Genomic DNA, 16,502 nt, shown 5'->3' on the forward strand with positions numbered 1-16,502 from the left:
TACCCTTCTTGCTTCTCAACTTTGTTGGGACCAAATGAGGATGCAGCTTCCAACATGTTTCTTTTGTGTGTTTGGGTTTCTTACAATGCTCACATACCACATCCCTTTTATCTTCCTTCTTCCTGTCCCTTTCTGAATCACCCTTTGATTTGGGTTTAACAGCTACAAGGGCCGGTGTAAGAGGCTGAGGTTGCATCATGACTTTCCTCCTGGTCTCTTCATTATGCACTAAGGAGTATGCCTGGGAGAGGGTCACACTATCTCTGGTCAAAATCTGTTGCCGCGCAATATCATACTCTGAATTCAGGCCTGCCAGAAACTCAAACACCCTGTTTGTCTCGACTTGCTTTCTATGGGTCTGTGCATCTTTGGGACTCTCCCATTCAAGAGTCTCTAAGTGATCAATCTCATGCCACAGGGAGTTCAAGGTAGAGAAGTAGACCGAAACCGGTTTCTCTCCTTGTTTAAGAGTATTCACTTCACGTTTCAATTCATATGCTCTGGCAACATTAAGGGGTTGGGAATAAGTTTCTTTCATAACATCCCATATCTCCTTGGCTGTCTTTGTCCACAAGTAATTTCGGCTGATATGAGGCTGCAAAGAATTACACAGCCATGTCATAACCAAGTAGTTTTCTTGGACCCACTTGGTATACATGGGGTCTCCCTTGGAGGGTTTTTTCACATCTCCCAAGAGATACCCTAATTTACCCCTTCCCCCAATAGCCATCATGGCTGATTGGGCCCATTCCAAATAGTTTGATCCATCAAATCTTACGGTTGTAATCTGAAAACCTGTCTCAGAAACACCACCATAACTGTTGCTCCTAAAATTGCCTTCTGCCTGATTCTTAAACAGCTTGGAGAATAATCTAATATGCTGAAGTAGAATTAGGGTTTTAATCAGTCCTTAAAAAAATTCTCAGCCGCACATTCCAGGCAGTACCGTACAGATATGACTTGTAGTAGGGTTAATATGAAACCCTAAAACTGATCAATGCTGAGGAGAAAACTTAAGAAGAGCTTCGCAGGTAGATCACAAGGCTCGGCCCAACATTAGGGTTTGCCGTAGGGTTAAGACAAAACCCTAGAGAATAGAAAGAAGAAAACCCTAGAGTGGTTCGGCCGCCCTTTCTAGATAGGTCCAACCTATCTTCTTTGATAGTACTTCTCTCAGAAAATAAAATAACTTACAAGAGAATGCTGTTCGCTGCCTTCCAAGGTTACCCGAACCCTAGCCTTCTCTGATTCTTCCTGATCACCAACACTCTGCAACCGTGGCAAGTCTTCAACAGCTGCTAAACCCTTTGGCGATCTCCAAGAATCAGTCAACGAACTCTACTTTCTCAGTTTCCAGCCCTAGATGGTTCTCATGTGGTCAGATGGACTAGACTCACATGAGAAACCCTAGCTCTGATACCAAGTAGACGTTCAAGACTGCTATCAGCCTTGAACCCTAATAGATTTCAGGTTCGAAAATAGAAGAAAAAGTATAGAGAAGAGAGGAGAAAGAGAAGAGAGAGCAGTTGAACACAAGGGTTGAAAGGAGGGACAGAATCTTAATGTTCTGCCGCCGCCACTTCTATTTAGTATTTATAGGTTATGCTCATTACATGGAAAGGACAGATCTGCCCTTAGTATTTACATAACAAATAGAACAAAATAAAACTGAAATAAATAACAACTGAAATAACCAACTGACCACTAGCTAACCCTAGGATGACTAGAACACATTCTACCCTACGAACACAGTGGGACCATAGCTGTGGGGCCCACATCAGTGTTCTCTACAGTTTACTCTATAGAGCCCCTTGCTTTATCTGGGTTCCATGATACCAGCTTTTATTGTAGCAGGTCTGTTGCACTCTTATTACCGTCCTCATGAAAAATGGCTTTGCCTTTATTTTTACCTAATAGTCATTATTGCCCAAATGAACTGACAAAGCAGCCAATTCTTGTTGTAAAAGGAGCAGGTGGGAAGGAGTTGAGGGACCAATTCTTCATAAAAATGCCATTAACATTTATGTAGGTCTCTTTCTCTTGGTATAGATTGTCACATGAAGAGGCTAATGAAGGTGGGAAAATTAGGGGTTCAAAATGGGTCCTCTGCTCCTATGTGTGATAAGTAGCAGGGTTTTTTCATTGATAAAAAAGGTAGCATGTTTTTTCTAAAAATGTCCCATTAGAATAACCCAAATTCTCCTATTTCCCATCACCACAAAGATATCATTGTTTTTGTCTGCCTGATTTGTCAAGGCCATAAGGAGATTTGCCTCCTAATTATTTACATGTGATTTAATCATTTAACCCGGGGATTCTATGCAACTTTGTCAGTCATAACCTCACAACAGTCCTAAACCAACAAGTTACCAAAATGCAACTCGTTTTCCAATTTCAACTTCAGAAGCAGACCTTGTTTGATCCCTAAGGTATGCCATGCCACATCAATTCAGCACATGAATTTTTTTCCTTCGGGCTTCTCCTCTTCCAAAGCAAGTTGTGGGTCTTGGTGATGCAGCCCCTAATGATGCATTGAGAAATCTTGTAAAAAATGATGCATTGAGAAGTACCGAGTCAGACCCTTCTTTGTTGTTTCTTTCCTATTTCCACTTATCCTCTTGTTAGCCAGACATTGTAACAAGGGCTGTTTTTAATATCATAATGTGTCCCACTATTGGAGAAAGGTTGTTTTTAGAAGTTGAAAACGGAAATCTACTTGATTGCAAACATGTTCCATTACATTTTGCTGAAGAATATCCTCTAGACCCCAAGGAAGCAGTGCCAGATTGACACTTATCGTAGTCTTTACACAAACTCATTAACTTAATTTAATTGGATGTTTGGAAACACATTTAAGCAGAAAGATAATATAGTACGGTAGTACCTATAAAGTTCCTCTAGAAATTATTTGATAAAACAACGAATGATAACCACAAATTGGATGTGAATGTTTAGCAAATCAAGTCAAATTAATGAAATGGATATGGTCCCTCTTATTGGGATTTGGGCAGTAGACTCAATGTTAAGAATTTGTAATTACCTGAATTGGTAATTGTGATTGGAAAGTGAGAGTGAAGAGAGAAAGAGGTCAAATCTTCTTATTATCTCCTTATGGTAAGTACGCCCTTGTACTTATATTCAATATTTCCTTCAATGTAACTGATTTACATCAGAATTATAACAATTTGCCAACTTGTTTGATTCAGTTAACTCCAGCTGTCTTTGCACTGGCTTCCTTATGCTGAGGTGGCCTTAATTGATTTACAACAGAATTGTAACAACTTGCCAACTCGTTTGATTTAGTTAACTCCAAGTTGATTCATTTAATTCCAACTGTCTTTGCACTGGCTTCCTTATGCTGAGGTGGCCTTCTTCTCCTTCTAGAATATACTTGTAGTTCCTGCCCCCTTGTGCCTCTAACATCTCCCCCCTCCTCAAGCTGGCACTCGTCCTCGAGGTCAAGGTGTGGAAAGTGTTGCATCAGCTCGGTGCAGGTCTCCCATGTTGCTTCTTCATTTGGTACCCCTTCGCAGCAGACTAATGCCTCTTTAATAAAGGCTTGACCTTGTTTCACCCATCTATATTTCAAGATGTCCTTGGGTCGTAGCTGTTTCCACCCTTCTTCTGTGAATTCCGGTAATGTTGCACATGTGGTTTGTGGATTGACAGCTTTCTTGAGGACAGAGACATGGAAAACTGGGTGTACTTTGGAGTCTACTGGCAATTCCAGCTTGTAGGCTAGTGATCCTATGTGCTGTAGAATTTTGAATGGTCCATAGAACCTAGGGGCAAGCTTGTTGTAGGGGCGGGAGGCCATTGAGGTCTGTCTATATGGTTTGAGTTTTAGGTAGACAAACTCACCTTCTTGGAACTCAACAGGCCTGTGTTTTGCATCATAATAGCGCTTCATCAGTTCTTGAGCATGTGTCAAGTGAGCCTTCAGTTCACGATGCAAGACACTCATCAACCGTTGCATTAGCTGAAGACCCCTTTTCATAGGGTAGAACCAAGGATTAAGGTATCGATACGATACTCTCGATATGTGGCATATTGTATCCGTATCCATGATCAGGATACACTACGACTGGATAAGTATCCTACGAGTCGTGCGTGTCAGTATGATACGCCTTTGTATCGGGCCGTATCGCACCATATCGGTGGATACGGTCTGATACACACCGATATGGAGGTGTATCCGTGTCTAGTTTGAAAAAATTGTACATCGAGTACTTTTGGATTGTTTTTCATCTTTAATACAAGTTAAAAAATAGTATTATGAAAACTGAAATAAATAATTTAAGATTTAATTTTTCCAAAAAAATTAATAAAAACTAAAAACTATAAAAATAATATATTTCATCTACCTTAGATTATTTATAAATTTCATTTTACATATGTTAAAAATGAAAACATAGTTATTATTTGAAAAATAGAATTATTATATAAAAATACTAAATTAATAATTTTTCCCAACAAAATTAATGGAAAACAGAAAATTATAATTATAAAAGCTGAAATGAATAATTTAAGATTTAATTTTCCCAAAAAATTTAATAAAAACTGAAAATTAAATATAATTTATTTTATCTACCTTAAATGATTTATTTGTTTTATTTTGCAATTATGTGTAAAATGAAAACATTATATGTTAAAAATGAAAACATATTTATTATTTAAAAAATAGTTGTTATTTAAATAAAATACTAAATTAATAAATATACCCAAAAATTAATAAAAATTGAAAATTATAATTATAAAATTGAAAGAGTGATAATTATTATACAATGTTTTGATGTTCTAGAGTCCCGGTATTGTTTATTGTAATTGTTGCGAAATATAGAGGGAGAAAAGAAGATTTTCTTTATTGATTATGAAAACATATTGAGCATACAACTTAAATAAGAAAAGATAGGAAAAACAAACCCCTAGAATCTCTCTCAATCAGGGATTGACTAAATCTTTCCCTTAATCCTAGGATATGACTTTCCTAAACTTATTCAAATCTAATCTTTCCTAAATTTATTCAAATCTCTTAATCAATCAAATCATATCTTTCTTAATTTGCTGCAAATCCTATCTTTCTTAATTTGCCGACATTCCCCCTCAAGTTGGTGCAAAGATATATATCATGCCCAACTTGCTAACTTGAAGTTCAAATGGTTGTCTCAACAAGCCCTTAGTCAAAACATCTGCAACTTGCTGCGTGGTTGGTACAAACGGAGTGCAGATTATTCCTTCTTCAAGCTTCTCCTTTATAAAGTGTGTGTCAATCTCAACATGTTTAGTCCTGTCATGTAGAACCGGATTATGAGCAATGCTGATAGCTGCCTTGTTATCACAATACAGTTTCATAGGAAAGCTCATTGGTCTCTTAAGATCTGCTAGCACCCTCTTTAGCCAAAGAACCTCACACACTCCTTGAGCCATTGATCTGAATTCAGCCTCAACACTACTTCTAGCAACTACACTTTGCTTCTTGCTTCTCCAAGTAACTAAATTGCCCAAAGAAATGTGTAGTACCCCGAAGTTGACCTTCTATCAGTGATCGAGCCTGCCCAGTCCGCATCTGTATACACCTCAACCCCTCTCTTCTCATTTTTCTTGAAGAAGAGTCCTTTTCCTGGTGTGCCTTTTAGATACTTAAGAATTCGATACGCAACTTCAAGATGTTCTTCGTATGGGGAGTGCATAAATTGACTCACCATGCTCACAACGAAGGCAATATCAGGACGTGTATGTGACAAGTAAATCAATCTTCCTACCAGCCTTTGGTATCTTCCTGTATCTATTGGAACCCCATCTTTAACTTCTCCAAGTTTAGTATTAACTTCTATCAGAGTGTCTGAAGGTTTGCATCCACTCATTCCAATTTCTTTCAAGAGATCTAGAATATATTTTCGTTGCGAAACCACAATGCCCTTCTTTGATCTTGCCACTTCCATTCCAAGAAAGTACCTTAGCTGGCCTAAGTCTTTAATCTCGAATTCCTTGGCTAAGCTCTGCTTTAGTCTGCTCATCTCTTCAATATCATCTCCAGTCAAGATTATGTCATCAACATAGACAATCAGAACCAAAACCTTGTCTTTGGTGGATCTTTTTGTGAAAAGAGTATGATCAGATTGTCCTTGACTATATCCTTAACTTTTAACGAACCTTGTGAATCTTTCAAACCAGGTTCTGGGAGACTGTTTAAGTCCATATAGAGACTTTTTTAGCTTGCATACCTTAGTTCCAAACTTCTCAGTGAAACCAGGTGGAGGCTCCATATATACTTCTTCTTCCAAGTTTCCATTCAAAAAGGCATTCTTCACATCCAGTTGATTCAGTGGCCAGTCAAGATTAGCTGCAATAGATAAGAGTACTCGAACTGTATTTAGCTTCGCCACTGGAGAAAAGGTCTCAGAGTAATCCACTCCATATGTCTGAGTAAAGCCTTTAGCTACTAGGCGAGCCTTGTATCTCTCCAAGGATCCATCTGAGTTGTACTTCAGAGTGAACACCCATTTACAACCAACAACTGTCTTTCCATCCGGCAGATCCACTTTCTTCCAAGTAGCATTCTTTTCCAAAGCTCTCATCTCCTCAAAAATAACTTCTTTCCACTCAGGAACATTTAGAGCCTCCTGGATATTGTTAGGAATGGATACACTAGACACTTGTGAAATAAAGGCACAATATGAAGGTGAAATATTTTTGTAAGATACAAAATTTGACAAAAGATGTTTTGTACAAGACCTAACACTTTTCCTAAGAGCAATGGGAAGATCAAGCTGATTGGAAGAATTAGAATTACCTGGAGGAATATTTTCAGGGATTTTTGGAGAATTATCATGAATTTCATGATCCAACCTCAGATCAGATTCTTGTTGATGCTGCGGAATAGTGCCTCTCCTTTTCTGTGCTAGATATTCCCTTGAATATACAAGGCCTATATACTGTTTCGCACGCATCTCTGTTGTTTCAGCTTTTTCATTTTGAGATGGCATCACCAAAGGTTGTTCATTTTCAATATTTAATTCATTTGTTTCCACTAATTTTGTATTTTCTGCCTCACTTTCTTTCGATGACTGGTTGTGAGGAACATCATTATGGACAAATTCAAACATTAAATCAGAACCATCTAAAGAACCATCTTCACTAGTCTTACTCCCCCCCTGAAGATGGGAGTTGCTGTAGTACGAGGTTCCTTCAAAGAATGTGACATTCATAGTCATAAACATCCTTTTCAAAACTGGTTCAAAGCATTTGTAACCTCTCTGATTAGTGGGATAACCTACAAAAATACATTTATGTGCTTTTGGATCAAGTTTTGAACGTTTAGGATCATGGTTATGAACAAAGGCCACACTTCCAAAAATTTTTAAGGGAATGTTTGTCACTAGCCGAGAGTTTGGAAAACAGTCAATGAAAACCTGTATGGGTGTTTTAAAATCCAAAATTCGTGTAGGCAGTCTGTTAATCAAATAAATGGCTGTTAAAACGGCTTCTCCCCAAAGATACTTAGGAACCTTAGTTTGAAAACTTAGGGCTCTAACAACTTCAAGGAGATGTTTGTTTTTTCTTTCGGTCACCCCATTTTGTTGAGGTGTATTATTACACGAACTTTGGTGTACAATTCCTTTCTCAGCAAAAAAATTCCCTAACACATTGTTAAAAACTTAGGGCTCTAACAACTTCAAGGAAATGTTTGTTTTTCCTTTCAGCCACCCCATTTTGTTGAGGTGTATTATTACACGAACTTTGGTGTACAATTCCTTTCTCAGCAAAAAAATTCCCTAACACATTGTTAAAAAATTCCTTTCCATTATCACTTCGAAAAATTTTAATGAGTCTGAAATTGTGTTTGAACCATGTTATAGAAATTTTTGAACACAGTTTCAACATCAAATTTCTCTTTTAAAAGGAAAACCCAAGTGACCCTAGTATGATCATCAATAAAAGTAATGAACCAACGTTTTCCAGAAAGAGTTGTTACTCTAGAAGGGCCCCAAACATCACTGTGAATCATGGTAAATGGCTTTGATTTTTTATATGGTTGAGACTGAAAAACAACACGATGATGTTTTGCTAATTCACAAGATTCACACTTGAAAACTGAATGATTTTTATTCATGAATAACTTGAGAAATAGATGCTTTAAATATTGAAAGCTAGGATGTCCTAATCGATAATGCCATAACAAAACTTCACTGTCACTAGAAACAGAGATAGAGCTGAAACAAGTCTGTCGGTCTTGCCTTCCAAAGGTTGATCCTTTATTAAGGAGGTTGAGACCACCATCCTGTTTAGCACCCCCAATCATCTTCCCCGAGGTTAAATCCTGAAATTCACAACAAGAAGACCAAAAATTAACTCGACAATTATGATCAAGGGTTAGTTTGCTGACTAATAAGAGATTGTATGATAGGTTAGGAACATGCAGAACATCTTTGAGGTTTAGAGAAGGAGAAATAGATACAGTTCCTTTCCCAGCAACAGTAGCAAAGGAACCATCTGCAATCTTAACCTTTTGATTCCCTGCACAAGGTGTATATGAAGAAAAGAATTGCGAAGTGCCGGTCATATGATTAGTGGCACCTGAATCCAGTATCCAGGAGCCATTAGATTTGGTACAAGCAATGGCTGCAGTGAAAAAATTACTTGACTGAGCAAGAGAACAGGATGGGTTAGAATTTCTTAACGATTGAGATTGAAACATTTTATATAAGTGCTCTATTTGTTCCTTTGTGAAAGGAAGAGACTCTGAGGATGATTGCTGCCCTGGATCCAAGTTGCTTACTTGAAGTGCGCGGACATCTCCCCCTGACTTGTTGTCACTGCCTGATTTTTTCTTCCAACCCGCCGGTTTCCTGTGCAGCTTCCAGCAGGTTTCCCGAGTATGCCATGGCTTTCTACAATGATCACACCAAGGCCTCTGCTTTCCTCCTCGTTTATCTCCGTCTAAGTCTGCACCTCGGGCCACAAGAGTGGACCCTTCATTCTCTGTTTTTGTTTCACTAACATTCTTCAACATCACTTGCCGCCATGCTTCTTCTCTACGCACTTCTGAAAAAACCTCTCTTATAGTAGGCAAGGGCTTTCGTCCTAAGATACGTCCCCGAACCTCATCGAGTTCTTTGTTCAAACCAGCCGAGAAGACAAAAACCCGGCCTCTTTCTATCTTCTTTTTGTACCGAGCACTGCCACTGAGACCTTCTTCTCTACGCACTTCTGAAAAAACCTCTCTTATAGTAGGCAAGGGCTTTCGTCCTAAGATACGTCCCCGAACCTCATCGAGTTCTTTGTTCAAACCAGCCAAGAAGACAAAAACCCGGCCTCTTTCTATCTTCTTTTTGTACCGAGCACTGCCACTGAGACTTTCCCATTCTTCTTCTTCAAATAAATTCAACTCCTGCCCAACAACCATCATCTCATTATAATAAGCTGTTACTTCACGTTCACTTTGCTGCATCTTCCACATTTGGGTATTCAGTTCGAACAGTTGTGAATGACTGTCCAAATCTGAATAGGTTTCCCTAACAGCTTCCCACACATCGCGAACCGTTGACAAAAACATGAATGGTTTTCCAACCACCGGATCCATAGAGTTGATCAACCAGGCGATAACCATCGAATTTTCAGAACGCCACTGCCTGTACTTTGGATCATCAGTGGCTGGCGGTTTCACTTCGCCATTCAAATAGCCGAGTTTCCCTTTGTTGTCGATCACCAACCGCACGGACTGAGACCACTCAAGATAATTTTTTTCCATTCAATTTGTGAATGGTAATTTGAAGGGAATTCTCAGAAAGAGAAATAGCCGCTGACTGAATACCTCCCTCCGAAGACGTCACACCACTGGTAGCATCCGAAGATGCTGAACCTGAGCCAACCATGGCGGCCTTAAAATTCATGATCGAACCCTAAAGCTCTGATACCATGTTGCGAAATATAGAGGGAGAAAAGAAGAAGATTTTCTTTATTGATTATGAAAACATATTGAGCATACAACTTAAATAAGAAAAGATAGGAAAGACAAACCCCTAGAATCTCTCTCAATCAGGGATTGACTAAATCTTTCCCTTAATCCTAGGATATGACTTTCCTAAATTTATTCAAATCTAATCTTTCCTAAATTTATTCAAATCTCTTAATCAATCAAATCCTATCTTTCTTAATTTGCCGACAGTAATATTTCTCTTCATATAACCTATTAAAGTATGCATTTCTCATGTGTTTATATCTTATAGATAACTCAGCTTTTGGTTTAGTATGATTAATGTATTTATGTGATTTGTATGCATTTCACTAGTGTAACCAAGCGTTTCTATATCTTTCATTCGTATCCATGCATTTCCAAAGCGTATCCGTATCCGACTTACCCGATACCGATACTTTGATCCTTGGGTAGAACTGATGGTGGGTCTTTGCCGTGTAATGCTTTAAATGGTGTCGTACCTGTTGAGACATGGAATGAGTTGTACCAAAACTCTGCCCAAGGCAACCATTGTATCCATTGTTTAGGTCTGTCCCCCACAGAGCATCGTAAATATGTCTTGATGCATCTGTTGACAACTTTGGTCTGCCCATCCATCTGAGGATGATAGCTAGTAGAGGTGTTGTGTGAAGTGCCTTGTAACTTGAAATATTCTCTCCAAAAACTGCTAAGGTTGGGTCTTTGTTGGAGATGATTGCCTTTGGTGTCCCATGTAATCTGGTGATTTCTCTAACAAATGCTTCTGCCACCATAGCTGCTGTGTAAGGGTGTGTTAGAGGTATAAAGTGGCTGTACTTTGATAGCCGGTCAACCACCACAAGTAGGACTGATTTGCCTTTTGAAACAGGTAGGCCCACGATAAAATCCACTGAGATTTCGTCCCATACTTGATCTGGGATGTTCAAGGGCTGTAGGAGGCCGGCTGGTTGTTGGGCTTCATACTTTTGTCTTTGGCAGACATCACAAGAGGTGATGTAACTCTTACTGTTTTCATCACGCCGCTCCAATAATAATGTGTTGCCAGACGCTTGTAGGTTTTGAATATGCCTGAATGACCACCTATAGCTGAATCATGAAAGAGTCGTAGTAATTCTGCTATGTGGGCTGACTTGGATGAGATAACCAATCGACCCTTGTAATAGAATGTTGAGTCACGAACCGAATAACCTGGGGTCAAGGCTGGATTCTGAGCTCATTTGGCCCTTAATTGGGCTAGTTCTGTATCTTGAAAGGCTTCAGCTTTGAGCTGCTCGAGTAATGGATAACTGGGCCTGGAGACAGTGAGCTGTGCCAACTCAGGTAGCTTGGATAGAGCATCAGCTGCTTGATTAGTTGTACCAGGTTTATATTCTATAATGTAGTCATAGCCCATGAGTTTGTGGGTCCACTGCTGCTGTTCAGGTGTGTGGAATTTCTGATCAAGCAGGAATTTCAGGCTCTTGTGGTCTGTCTTGATGACAAATCGGCGGCCCGGTAGGTAAGCCTGCCACTTTTGGACTGCAAGTACAACGGCCATGAGCTCCTTCTCATATGTTGATTTATCTTGATTTTGTGGTGAGAGTACTTTGCTGAAATAGGCCAATGGTTTCCCCTCTTGCATTAAAACAGCTCCTAGACCTGTCCCCGAAGCGTCTCACTCAAGTGTGAACTGTTTTGAGAAGCTGGGTAATGTCAGAATTGGTGGTGTGGAAATTGCTTGCTTTAGGTTAGTGAAGGCTTGCTGGGCTTGCTCACTCCATTGAAATGCATTTTTCCTTAATAATTGGGTGAGTGGTGCTATTAGCCTTGGTGGTGCTCACTCCATGAGTGTGTTACTTTTTTCTCTGGTTTCTGTTGGTTGCTAACTCATTTTTTTGATGGATAGTTGGTTTCTAGATCATTCTCTTAAAACCTTTATTTATACAGCCTTTTTTCTTTTTCCATGGATTTTTATCATATAAGTTTTTCATTAACTTCTTTACATTCACCAACAGAAAGCAATGCTACTTCAGCAATCATCTTGGCAAAATAATGTCAGAATGAGTAATCTGGTCGAGCAGGTAACACATCTCACTAATGGTACCCAATGTTTTAAAACCTGATATGGAGCTCAACTTAGTTTTTTATTTCGGTGATAGTTCATTGGTTCAGACATCCAGGTTGAATAGGTTGTTTCTTACTACTTCGCCATTCTGTCCTATTTAATGCCATATCCATTTATGAGTGCTCAAATCATTTCTTAGCACTTAGATCCATGCATTCAAGCCATCTAAGTTGTAACCGATCACTTGTAAGTTTATTTCGGTCTTCTATGCATGCATTCAAGCCATGTAAGTTTATTTTCTCTTATTTTGCATTTAATCCTTCATTAGTTTCATCAATTAAGACAATGCCTTTAGCAAACAACAAGCACCATTGGACCCACTCTTGTATATGTTTAGTCAATTCATCTATGATCAATGCAAATAAATAAGAGCCAAGTGCTGAACCTTATTTCTGCCATAAGTATACTGTTGTTGATTGTTGCACCCTCATACTGAAACATATCCTTAATTAAGTCCACATACCTATTTGGCACTCCTCTCGTTTCCAAGACCCACTATATTTTCTCTTCAAGGACTTTATCATATGCTTTCTCTAGATCAATGAACATCCTATGAAGATTTCTCTTACTCTCTCTCTCTCTTTTCTATCAATCATCTCAAAGGAAAGACAGCTTCATGGTTGATTTCCTTGGCATAAATCCAAATTGGTTCTTTGAAATATTTGTTTCATGTTATAACCTTGGCTCAATTATTATCTTTCAATTTTCATAGTGTATGAGTTTAATCCCATGGTAATTATTACAACTTTGTATAATGCTTTTGTTGTTAAATATAGGCGCCACCACGCCATAGTGCTTTGTCTCCTCTCATCAAGCATCTCCTTTTCTTTCATTATCTTATTAAATAGTTTAGTCATCCATAATAAGCCTACCTCTCCATACCTTTCCACACTTCTGTTAGAATACCATCAGGTCCTAATGTCTTTCCCTTCTTCATCTTATTTAGCCTCATTCATTTCAGTAATTCTAATTTTATGAAGGTACATGTTATTATTAACACTATTAGAGTTACTAATCTTTTCCCCGTTAGACCCTTTTCATGTTGTTCATTTAATAAATTTTCAAAATAGTTTTTTTTCCCATATTTCCTTGATTTCCTTATCTTTTACCAAGATTCTTTGACCTTCCTCTTTAATGCACCAAATATGGTTTGAATCTCTTGCTACCTTTCCTTTCTCTTGTCTTTGCTGGTTTATAAATTCCATTTTCTCTCTCTAGTGCCTAATTTGGAATAGATCTCAACATATACCTTAAAATTTTCATGTTTAAAAAATCACTTACTTTCTTTCTTATGGTTTTATATTTTTCTAAGTTTTTCATATTTTATGACAATGCTCGTTTTAATCTGATTTTATTTTGAGCCTCTTTGTTCCACCACCAAATTTCTTTAGCAGCTTGTCATTTCCCTTCGTATTTTCCTAAAAGGTCCTTTGCTACTTTCTTTATGCAATTAGCCATTTCAAACCAGTGAACCTCATATAATTACCTTTCCACCTAATTTCCATTTTCCTTTTGTTTACCATTCTGTCTCCAAAATGTGTTAGCTTTTTTTTTTGATCAATAACAATCTTCTTCATTGATTAAGATATGTACTAGTTATACTATCATAGGTCAGAAAGCACGGATAAATGTGCTAGTTTTTTTTTTTTTTTCTCTTTTTAGTTTTTTGCCTAATTTTTGGATATCTATTTCTCTTCCACCTCCCAATGTGTATGTCTACACCACTAATCTATATTGTGTGGTTAAACTTTTCCCTAGAATAACTTTGCAATCGTTATACATCATTTGTTATGTTCTCTCAATAAGGAAAAATTTATTTGACTTATATATTTTTTTTTGAAAAGGTAAGGTAATTTATTAAAATAAGAACTGGTACAAAGGAGCCTAGGCCATTAGAGGCTGCCTAGAGCCACCACAAATTACAGATACAACCAGTTCTGAGATCTAAACAACAGACTCAAATTCTGATTTTTAAACAACTCCGATGCCGACACCCAGGACAGAAGTTTACCCACAGCTTTCTGCACCAATTCCTCTGAAGATTTAGCTTTGCCCTGAAAAATTCTGTTATTTCTTTCAATCCAGATAGTCCAAAGCACAGCAGCTGGGATAGTCTTCCAAACCAAGATTCCTTTCTTGCTGAGACCCTCAATCTGCCAACACAACAGCAGATCCTTCACAGAAATTGGCATTACCCAGCTGATTTCCAAAGCTTGGAGAAAATGCCTCCAAATATAATTCGAGACTGGGCAATGTAAGGCCAGATGTTCAGTAGTTTCTACTACCCCACCACATAAGCCACATGACATATCCGAAATCTGAATGCCACGTTTCACTAGATTAACTTTGGATAGACATTTATTTAAAGCCATTGTCCAGAGAAAAAACTTCACTTTAGAAGGACTGAATGAGCTCCAAATCTGCCTAGCCGGAAAGTTTTCCTGACCTGAACTTATCAACTTACTGAACATAGACTTAACAGAAAACATGCCATCAGCTTCCCATTCCCATCTCCAAGCATCCTCCATGTTTGGGTCAATCCTCTGATTCTGAAGCAGGCTCAACAGAATTGCATACTCCTCAATTTCCCAGTCAAAGAGGCGCCTCCTACAGGTTAGGTTCCAACTGAAAGAGTTACCATCCACATTGAAATTCTCAACTACCGAGGAGTCCTGATTTACAGAAATTTGATACAAGAGAGGAAAGGCATTTTTCAGACACACTTCAGAACACCAAGAGTCTTTCCAAAATTTGATTCTTTCCCCATTTCCCAAGTTGTAACCGATTCCTTCCTCAAATAAACTAGCGTTCTTCATTATACCTGTCCAAATGGAACTTATTCCTCTTGAAATAGGAGAATTGGATCTCCAATCACCCCAGTCCACTCCATATTTGTCCACAATCAGCTTTCTCCACCAAGCATTTCTTTCATATGCAAATCTCCAAAGCCATTTACACAGGAGGGCAGAATTGAATTTCTTCAATTTTCTTATTCTCAACCCTCCAACTTCCTTAGGAAGACACACTTGATTCCAGTTTACAACATGAACCTTTTTCTCCTCCCAACCTCTCCAGAGAAAGTTTTTCTGTAGTTGCTCCACTCTGTTAGCCACTTTGGAAGAAATAGGAAATAGGGAGAGGTAGTAAGTAGGTAAATTAGAAAGAGTGCTCTTAATCAAAATCACTCTGCCCCCAAAAGAAAGGTATTTAGCTTTCCAGGAAGCCAATTTCTTCTCCATTCTTTCAACCACTGGATTCCAAATCTGAGAGGAAGTATATTTAGCTCCCAGAGGGAGCCCCAAGTACTTGACCGGAAGATGGGCAGTCTGACAAGCCATAATTTCTGCACAAACTTCTAGATTTGTAACAAGACCTACAGGGATAATCTGAGATTTACTCAAATTAACCTTAAGGCCAGGCACCACCTCAAACCAACTCAAAATTCCAAGTACCATCTCCAGTTGATTAGGAGAAGCATCAACAAAGCATAAGGTGTCATCAACAAATTGAAGAATATTGACTTTTTCTTTCCCCAGAGCAATTGCAAAGCCCTTCCAAAGCCCATTCTCAGCAGCCTTCTTGCTAAAGAGAGATAAAATTTCCATGACACAAATGAAGAGTAGGGGAGAGAGAGGGTCACCTTGCCTTAAACCTCTTGAACTTCCAAAAAACCCCATCGTTTGATTTATATTTGATCTACTATTAAACGTTATTAAGTGTTCATCATTCTTTTTGAAATATGTGTTTACTATTGCCATATCGTAAGCTATTGCAAATTTTAAAATTGTATCTTTTGTTTCATTTCTCTTCCCAAACCCAAATCTTCCATGCACCATATTATATACTCACTTCTTTCCCCCACATGTTCATTTAGGTCCCCTCTTATAAAAGATCTTCTTTCATTTGGAATTTCTTGGATTAATCTTTGTAAGTTTTCCCAAAATTGTCTTTTAATGTTTTTTTTCCCCTAAACCCACCTGAGTTGCATAAGCATTAATTATGTTAGTGATTTTCTCACATAAAACAAGTCTACTTCAAATTGTTCCATCTCCAATTCTTTTAACATTTACAATTTCATTTTTAGATTCTACTATTATCACTCTCCATTTCTATTATTTACTTCTCTTAAACGTATCTTGTAGCCATCAATTTCTTTAGTTTCTCCCTCCTTCCATTTAGTTTCTTGCACATTAATCATTCTCTTCATTGTGTCTACTAATTCTATAGTCTCTTCTATTAATGTACATTCCAAGTGGCTAGTCAGATTTATTTTCTTGGACTAACTTCTTTACCCGCCCTCGTCCAAAAGTACGTGAGTACCCTTGTGTCTGTCTTTATAAGATAGAAAGAGAAGGAAGAGGAAGGGGGAGATGACTTATTGCCTCTATTGGACGTCACCGTTGCCATGGATGGATGTTACCATTGCCAATAAATCTCTCTCTC

The 16,502-nt window shown here is 38.2% G+C and overlaps 1 protein-coding gene across 2 annotated transcripts in view; it reads left to right on the plus strand.

The window, feature by feature from the left end:
• CSK (chloroplast sensor kinase) overlaps positions 1 to 16,502 on the plus strand; it is a 38,951-nt gene that overhangs the window by 14,258 nt on the left and 8,191 nt on the right. Inside the window, exon 4 of one of the 2 annotated variants that reach the window (XM_010250370.3) lies at positions 11,950 to 12,015. The exons of the other annotated variant lie outside the window; for it this stretch is intronic. Within the exon in view, the coding sequence (XP_010248672.1) occupies positions 11,950 to 12,015 (66 nt within the window). The remainder of the gene's footprint in view (positions 1 to 11,949; positions 12,016 to 16,502) is intronic. 2 annotated transcript variants of the gene reach the window in all.

The sequence above is a fragment of the Nelumbo nucifera genome, chromosome 4, assembly GCF_055504915.1.
Source record: "Nelumbo nucifera cultivar China Antique chromosome 4, China Antique-T2T, whole genome shotgun sequence".
Taxonomy (NCBI): Eukaryota; Viridiplantae; Streptophyta; class Magnoliopsida; order Proteales; family Nelumbonaceae; genus Nelumbo; species Nelumbo nucifera.